This window comes from Octodon degus, unplaced genomic scaffold, assembly GCF_000260255.1.
Source record: "Octodon degus isolate 3935 unplaced genomic scaffold, OctDeg1.0 scaffold00033, whole genome shotgun sequence".
In the NCBI taxonomy this organism is placed as follows: Eukaryota; Metazoa; Chordata; class Mammalia; order Rodentia; family Octodontidae; genus Octodon; species Octodon degus.
In genome coordinates, this window is record NW_004524609.1 from 15922768 (window position 1) to 15931298 (window position 8531).

The window sequence follows — 8531 nt, forward strand, 5'->3', positions numbered from 1 at the left end:
CCCCAGGCCAGGGGAAGCAGTGCTGCTGCAGGCTCACAGCTGGGCAGACTCCAGGGGACACTGGCCCTTTATTGTAGATGCGCTGGGTTCTAGCCACACCCTGGAGTGTACTAGGCTGAGGCAGTTCCTGTGAACGAAGCCCAGGTCTCCAGCTCTCGGCCACACCAGGCGTCCTCCCCTGCTCTTAGGGTGTGACATCTGTGTTTAATTCTGGACACCACCAGCAAAATGCAGGCCCAGAACTGACTTTGGGATCAAGGATGAAAACGGCAGTGGGAGCTGGGCCATTCAAAGCAAACACTCAGGCAGCCAGGACAACTGTGGGGCCCTGCAGCTTGACCACCCTGTGGGAGATGCCACCTCTGGCTGCCCTGCCTAAAACCGGGGCTGTGGGGGGGGGGGTCCCCCGAGAAGCAGGCACTGCTTCAGTCCCCTCCTCCTGGGTCAGGAGCTTTGCCCAACTGCCAGTTCTGGAAAGTTGAGAAACTGGATAAGAAATGGAGCAAACGTCTATAATCCCAGCACTCTGGGAAGCTGCAGATCCCAGATTCAAACCCAGCGTGAGCAATTTAGCAAGACCCTGTCCCAAAATAAGAAAACAAAAGAGCTGAGAATGTAGCTCAGTGCAAAGACCTTGAGTTTAGAAAAAAAAAAAGAAAGCAAGCTGAGTCATCCTGGGAATTCTTGGTGGGTAGGAAGAGGGGTAAAAAAGGAAATTATTAATTCAACAAATGTTTATTGAGCACCTACTGCATGCCAGGCATTGTTCTAGAAATCTAGAAAAGGATAGCGTTGGATCTGTTCCAGCTGAAGTTCTTTCTCCCCCAAAAAAGGCTTGGATGGGAGGCCTCCTCCCTGAGAGTGAGGTGGAAGGCCAAGTTATAAAAGGTGGAGGCCTCTAGAAGCGAGAAGCCTGGGGAGGTGTGACACTCTAAGGATGGTGCCTTCCTTGGGGACAAGATGGACCCCAAATGCAAGCCTACCCAGGCGGGGGTGGCTGCAGGAGGTGGCCAGCCCACATCACCTCCTCTTCAGCACGGTTATGCAGGACTTTTTGAGAGGTCCGATCTGCAGATGGGCATCGACACTCTCCAGGAAGAAGGCAGGCTTGAGCCTGTGGCTGAAGAGCCCCGCAAAGTGGCTGTCCAGGCGGCTCTGGAAGGGGTCAGTTGGAGAGGCCAAGGTGCCACCCCGGCGTGGCCGCGACGCCTTCAGCCTCCGCAGGAGACTCATTTTGCCATCACGCACAGCGTAGAAAGCCAGCGCACGGTCAGCATACTCCAGGCAGATCCCAACTGTGGGTGAGAAGCTGTGGGGCAGGGCCGCTTCCAATCCGTGGAACCAGACAGAGAAGTGGCGTCCATTCCACTGCAGGCAGCAGGAGTATGAATTGCGGCCCAGCCGGCCCCGGTCATAGGGCTCTTGTGGGGAGAAGCCTTCGGCCATGACCCCCATGCTGACCCAGCCCTCGATAATTTCTACTTCCCAGTAATAGGTGCCTCTGTCCAGGGCGCCTTGACCCAGCACCTGCTCGCAATGGGTGAAGCGGATAGGTGACTCGGGGTAGTTGATGGGACACAGCACCCTTTTGACACCTTTGGTTCCGAACAGCTGCAAGAACTTGTCTGCCGTATCGCTGTCCAAATCTACGATGTAGGCAACTGACCACACACAAAAAGAGATACGAGGCTCAGAGCCAGGCTCAGATGGGGTGGTTCCCCAAAGGTGCTCACCTGCCCTAAACCTGGCCTCCCCCTCCTTTGTAACAGCACACCTCAGCACGACTAGAGACCATCCCTGCAATGACCTTGCCACCCCAGGATCAATAAGGGGAGTCCAAACCCTCTAGTGCCTTTGATCAGCCTTAGGAGGCCCTGTGGGAGCAGGCAGGCTCTACATGCACTTACACTTGAGGAAATAGTCCCTGGGTGCGTCGCTCTCCAGATTAGTGCTATCAGGGTCCTGGGACTCGGCATCAGCTGCAGTGTAGAAGGGAGTGTGGAAGATATCATCATCCTAGACTGCCCATGCCAGGCTGCTGGGCATGGCACCTGCCCCCAAACCTGTGACTGTAATTCTTTTTTTTTTTTTTTTTTTTGTGGAACCAGGAATTGAACTCAGGCCCTTGCACTTGCCAGGGAAGCGCTTATTCCACTGAGCCATCTCCCGGCCCCTAATGTGACTGTAATTCTTGCCCCCCTCCTTCCTCCAAAGCCCAGAGTCACCTGCGGATAGGCACACACCCAAATATAGCACCCTGTGTTCCCATGGATACTGTTGCCTGAGTTCTGCTTTCTCTGCCCACTCTGGGGACTTCAGCCCCTGTGAAGCTGGGGAAGGGCTGAGAGGAGCCCCCTCTGCCCTCCTGCCTGTGGCTAAAGGGCAGACTGGTCATCACAGGGTGGTGCCAGGCACAGTTTCCCTCTTCTACCCTGGATGAGCCCCAGCCCCAGCCTGGAGGAGGATGAGTCATCAGGGGTGCAGGTACCTTCTGAGCCCAGCTTCTGCAGCTCATCCTCATCACTGCCCTGCCCCCGCAGCTGCTCCCACTGACTGGCACAGGCAGAGGCCAGCGCATCTCTCACTGCTCGGACAGCTTGGGAGGACTTGGTGAAGTTCAGCTCCTTTGGGGGGCTGGGCCCAGGGCCATACCCCTCCTCCAGGGCCAGCCTTAGTGCCAGGAGCTCCTGTACCAGACAATGCCTGTTAAAGTTCTGCTGGCCACAGCTCTTCCTGGCTGGAAGGGACAGTGCCACCAGGATGCTAGATAACCCTGAAAGGCTGGGCACCCACTACCCCTTTCCCCTCCTCCCTTCTGTGCCCTCTGTGGACCATCAGCTGTTCACACCTGCAGGAAGCTGACTGAGTCAGCTTCAGGGACCTGACTGAGGTGGTGGCGGGCCCTGCTTAGGCGGCTGCGCTGTTCCTCCTGTCGTCGAAGGTCTCCCTGGGAACGACCCAGCATGGCGGCCTCTCCCTCCTCAATGAAGCTCAGCACCTCCTTCTGGAAGCTCTGCAGGGTCGCCACAGCCTCTGCAAACAGCTGACTCACACGCTCCCTCTCTGTAAGGGCTGCGCTCTGCACAGGGCACAATGGAGGCCCCAATGAGGGACAAAGAACAAGCCTGGCCTTGGGGCCCCTTCTTCCCACAAGTGCCCACTGTGTCCTCTTTAGAGAGGCCAGCCTGACCCTGCCCTGCATCTATGCCAGGTCAAGGAGAGGCTGGTGCTCAGTGAGTTCCACAGTGTGCTAAGCTCACACTGCCAGACCCTGCAGAGATATACCGGGCAGGGGTCGGGCAGCATCTGACCTTGATGAGGGCAACGGTGCGTCGGGACTGTGCGATGCCGGCCCCAAGCTCATCCATGCGGTCCTCCACAGCACTCAGGACTTTGGGCTGCTCAGCCTGTGGGACACATCTTCCCTGAGCATGGCAACCGGCAGGGCCCCCCACCCTGTACCAGACTTGCCAGAGGAGAGGGGAAAGATGCATCTGCGCACAGTGGGCATAGCTGTGAGTTTCCAGATCATGCCAGAGGTGCCTGGTGCCCATGCTGCCCAGGCCGTACAATTACCAGATGAATCCTTGGTGAGAAGGTGAGGCTGTGAGCCCCTTCCTCCCCTCCACCAGCCAGGCCAGTATGGGGCCATCTATGGGTCTCAATTTTGCTCAGATGTATTTAAGAATTTCCTCCAATGGGTAACAGAGTGATAAGTAATGGAGGTGAAAAGCACATGAGGGCTTTAAGCTGTTTTGGGGATCACTGTCCCCTAAAAAGCCTGTGTCCCCAATCCAAGCCTGGAAAAAGGGGATTCCGGGCAAATCCCCTGGGTCTTATGAGTCACTGCTCCAGGCAGAAGAGACGGAAAATCCCAAGGCCAGAGGCGCCAACACCAGGCTGGAGGCCAAAGGAAACTGGGGGCGAGGTAACGGCCTGTGCAATGCTCCCACCACAGCCCAGAAGGCAGGACAGAGAGGATCTGTGTGCCCAGCCCTCTCTGTCGCACTGGGGCCCCACCCATCCAAAGTGGTTGCCTCAGCCCAGGGCAAATCTGAACTGAGCCCATCAAATTGGCCGGGCTATGGGGTCCAGCGGCTTCCACACCGCCTAGCGCTGGGGAGCTAGGGGACTTGAAACGGCTTCCGTCTGCCTTGCACCCCAAGGACACTGATGTCCCCCGCCCGCCCTTCTTGTCCTTTAGGCTTTGTCACTGGTCCCTCCTTCCCTCTCTTTCCATCTCCACCACCAAGAGCAGATGACACTCAGTCTAGGCTGGAGGGAAGGCAAAGATACTCAGCTAGAGAGGAAAATTAAGACCCGACCGAGAAAGGGGAGAAAGGCAGGAAGCCCCCCAAGTGTCTGCTCCCCACCTCCTGGAGCGCACGCTCCTGCTCCAGCGACACGAGCTCGTGGCCACGGTGCTCCTGGGTGGCACAGGCCTCGCACAAACACACGCGCTCGGCGCGGCAGTAGCGCTCCAGAGGCCGCAGGTGACGCGGGCACAGGCTCTCCTCTAGCCGGCGCAGGGGCGGCACCAGGCGGTGCCCGCGCAGGGCTGGACTGCGCTCGTGCGGACCCAAGTGCGCGGGGCAGAAGGAAGCGAGGCAGGTGAGGCAGGACAGCGCGGCGGGCAGGGCCGCGCCCTCGGGGCACGCGTCGCAGGGCACAGGCTCTTCTCCCGATGGCCACGGCTGGGGCGCGCAGGGGGCCGATGGCTCCGGGGCGCTGGGCGGCGCGCTGGGCGCCAAGGGCTCTGGCGTTAGGTCCCGGGTTGGGGTGGGGGCCGGGGTGGGCATGGGCCCGGGTCCGGATCCCTGGCGCAGTTGCAGCAACTCGGACAGTGTGTGGTTCTTGCGGAGCTGCAGGCCGTCGGGGAAGGGCTCTTGGCACAGCGGGCAGCGGGCTGCCCCTCCGGAACTGCCCGCGCCGCCGGCGCAGCGATGCGGCCAGAGCGCACCCAGGCAGGCGAGGCAGAAGTTGTGGCCGCAGGGCAGCGTCACCGGCTCCCGGAGCGGCTCCAAGCAGATGGGGCAGCTGAAGGGCCCGCTGCCGTCCATGGCTCCGCGGCACCGGGCGCCGCCTGTTCTGCTCGCGCCTGGGAGGGACTGGACAGTTCGCGCCCTGCAACGCCCCCTGGGACCGAAGCCAAGGGTCCCGCCCCCTCCGCCGCGGCTGGGTGCGTCCCCACGCCTAGCAGCCGCTCCGAACTCCGAGGGGCTCCGGGACGCTCCAGTCTACGCCGCCGGTGAGCAAGGGAGGGGGCGAGGGCAAGAACGCGAGGGGGCGCCCAGGCGGGAGCCTGGGAGGGACTCCACCCTCCATCCTCCACCTCTAGCCTGGCCCCAGCTCGGAGCGCTGGTGGGCCGGCTGTGCGGCACCTTGCACTCCAGGACCCTCCCCCCGCCCCCCAACCGTTTGCGAAGTTCCTGAGCTGCTGAATCAGAGGAAATAATTGCTGATGTACGTATGTTTTTGCCCCTTAGCGACTCTATTTACCCCTGGTGGGGAACTTGGGCTTGACTAGCCCTAAAATGGGAAGTTATGTCATCCTCCAAGTGCCCTGTCTGAGGAATTCAGTTCCATTCCTTGAATACTCACACACACCTTTGATGCACCCAGACAAATAGTGGGGGTTCCCCAAGAAGAGGCAGTAGTTAAAACTTGCCCAAGTATGCACACAAAAGTCTTTCTTTTTCTTTTCTTTCTTTCTTTGCGGAACTGGGGATTGAACTCAGGCCCTTGCGCTTGCCAGGGAAGTGCTTGTTCCACCGAGCCATCACCCAGGTCCCCAAGTTTTTCTTTTTCTTTTTCTTTGGTACCAGCAGTCAAACTTGGGACCTTGTGCAGAGTGCTGGGATAAGAGGCATGCACCACGCCTGTCTGCGATGTGTCTCAGCGTTGTTACACCTCAGTAACATTAAATTCCTGGGGTACATGTCTATCTTCCCTGCAATTTGGGAGACTGAAGCAGAAGGATGGAAAGTTTGAGGCCGGCCTCAGTAACTTAGGGAGACCCTGTCTAAGTAAAAAGGTCTGGGAGCCAGGCACAGTGGTGCATCCTTGTAATCTCAGTACTCTGGGAGACTGAGCAGGAGTATAAAAAATTCCCACCTCAAGGGGCCGGGGAGATGGCTCACTAGGATAAGCGCTTGACTGACAAACGCAAGGATCTGAGTTCAATCCCCAGTTCCACAAAAAAAAAAAAAAAAAAAAAAAAAAAAAAAAAATCCCACCACGGTAGGAGGCTCATTGTGAGGTGGGGCCTGTGCCCTGTGAATTTCTCTGGAAGGAAGTACAAGAATTGTTTAACTGGCAAGTGCACAGTCCCAATCCCTGGTACAAAAAAAGAACAGAACTGTTTAATAGAGGAACCCAACAGCCATTACCTAATCCAGGTGGACCTAATCCAGGTGGTCGAAGTCAACCGCCACAGTGTTGTCATAGCAACAGCATGGACTCTCAAGTGTGCTGTGGTCTTCTTGCCTCAAACAGACCCCTGGAGCTAGGGATATAGCTCAGGGACACAGGGCCTGCCAGGCAAGAGCGTCCTGAGGACGTTTGATTCCTAGGACCAAAGGAAAGAGAAAGAAGAAAAAAAAGACCTTTATCTGATGAGAAAACCATCAGATAAATCCTGAAGTCTCTGAAATACCTGATGAATACCTCCTGAAAGACTTTTGTTGGTGGTACTGGAGATATGACCCTTTAAAAAATAGGGTTTTTTTTTGCTACTTTCGCTTAATTCAATGAGAAGAAAGAGGTGTACTAACAGTGTTTGGACAGAATATCTTGTCTGCTTCTTTTTATTATTATTATTATTATTTTTTTTTTTGGTGGAACCGGGGATTGAACTCAGGCCCTTGCACTTGGCAGGCAAGCGCTTATTCTACTGAGCCATCTCCCCAGCCCCTTGTCTGCTTCTTGTACTATGGATAACCACTAAAAAGATAACAATGTACAGTGTATTGATTATCAAAACTGTCCTATTAATCAGCTGTGAAACTGTCTCATTTATATTTATTTCTCAATAAAAAAATTTAAAAAATAAATAAAAAATAAAAAAATAGGTTTTTTTGAGACAGTATCTTGCCTATGTAGCCGAGGGTAGATTTGAACTTTTGGCAAAGCTCCTGCCTCAGCCTCCCAAGTGCTAAGATCACTGAGGTATGCCAACATGCTCAGTAAAAATTCTTTATTTGAGACAGGATCTCACTAAATCTTCAGGGTGGTCATGTGCCCATAGTCTCTATTGCTCTGGAGGATGTGTAAGGAGGATCTCTTGAACCCAGGGGTTTGAGACCAGCCTAGGCAGCATAGTGGAACCCATTTTGGGGGGAAAAAAAAAAAAAAAAAGAAGGTATACTTTAGAAGGACACTGTGCCAACTCCCTGACATCTTTTTTGGAAAGAAAGAAGAACACTCAGATCTAATAAATGCCTCCCAGACGCCATACCCTTTGGTGGCCCGTCTCTTAGAAACTCATGTTGTTTTGACACAGCTAAGGAGGACAGAGAAGCTGTATGACTCACCCGCCTCCCTTCACATGGGCGGTGGTAGTCACTTTGGACTGTCCTGGGGAGGCGCGGAGGAAGCTTGGCCCTGTGCTGTCGCCTCCATGCGCTTGGTACTGCTCAAGGGAGGCAAGATCCGCTCAATCATTTCTTCACCCCAGGGTGTCTGTGTCAGCAGTCAGCGCCTGTCTGCTGGCCCTCTGCCCTCTGGGATGAGTAGAGGAGATGTGTGAGGATGGAGGGGATGGCAGGGCCACCTCAGGATGAGGCACAGGGATGGAGATGACACAGAGATGAGGTGCCTGGGTCCTTCTATAGTTCATCTCTTAGCGACAGGTGTGGCCCTGGGCCAAGAGGGACAGGTTGCAGAGGAGGTCATTGGGCAGGAGGCCCTTACCAAGAGGGTCCAAGGTCTGTCTTCCTCGGGACCTGCCACAGGAAGGGGACACTAGTGCCTGTTATAAACTGGGTAGTTTAGGAGTACCACAACCTGGTTGGTGTAGAAGTAACAGAAGACTGGACTGGGGATGTCCAGCGCTACAGATCTGCCTGAACTGTGCAAGGCCCTGTGTTCCATTCCCAGTACTGCAAAAATTAGTAGTAATAATATTTTTACGGTCCAGGGAGCCAGAACTGAAATCAAGGTGTCCCCAGAGGTGTTTCCTTTGGGAGAAGATGATGGAGAATGTCCCAGGCCTGCCTCCCAGCTTCTGCTATTGGCTGCTATCTCTTGGTATCCCCTGGGGTGTGTACGCACCACTCTGGTATCTGTCTCTGTTGCTGCATGCCCTTTCTCTGTGTCAAACTCTGTGTGTGTGTGTGTGTGTGTGATTGTGCATGTGCAGGCACATGTAGGATACCAGAGGTGGAACGCAGGGCCATTGCCCAAGTCACATCCTCCAGCCTTTTTTTAAAAAAATTTTTTATTTGTGTGTGTGTGTGTGTGTGTGTGTGTGTGTGGCCAGCTCAGCCCACCAGGGGGCGGGGCTGGCTGGCTGGCATGTGGTGCTGGGGGAT

General features: G+C 55.5%; 1 protein-coding gene across 1 annotated transcript; it reads right to left on the reverse strand.

Annotated features, from left to right (window-relative positions):
• Positions 1–723: 723 nt before the first annotated feature.
• Trim47 (tripartite motif containing 47) lies at positions 724–5262 on the reverse strand. The gene is made up of 6 exons (XM_004630114.2): positions 4374–5262; positions 3312–3407; positions 2849–3079; positions 2489–2687; positions 1908–1979; positions 724–1661 (listed from the first exon to the last, which is right to left on the reverse strand). The coding sequence occupies exons 1-6, from the start codon at positions 5058–5060 to the stop codon at positions 1021–1023; spliced, it is 1926 nt and encodes a 641-aa protein (XP_004630171.1). The 5' UTR covers positions 5061–5262; the 3' UTR covers positions 724–1020.
• Positions 5263–8531: the final 3269 nt, after the last annotated feature.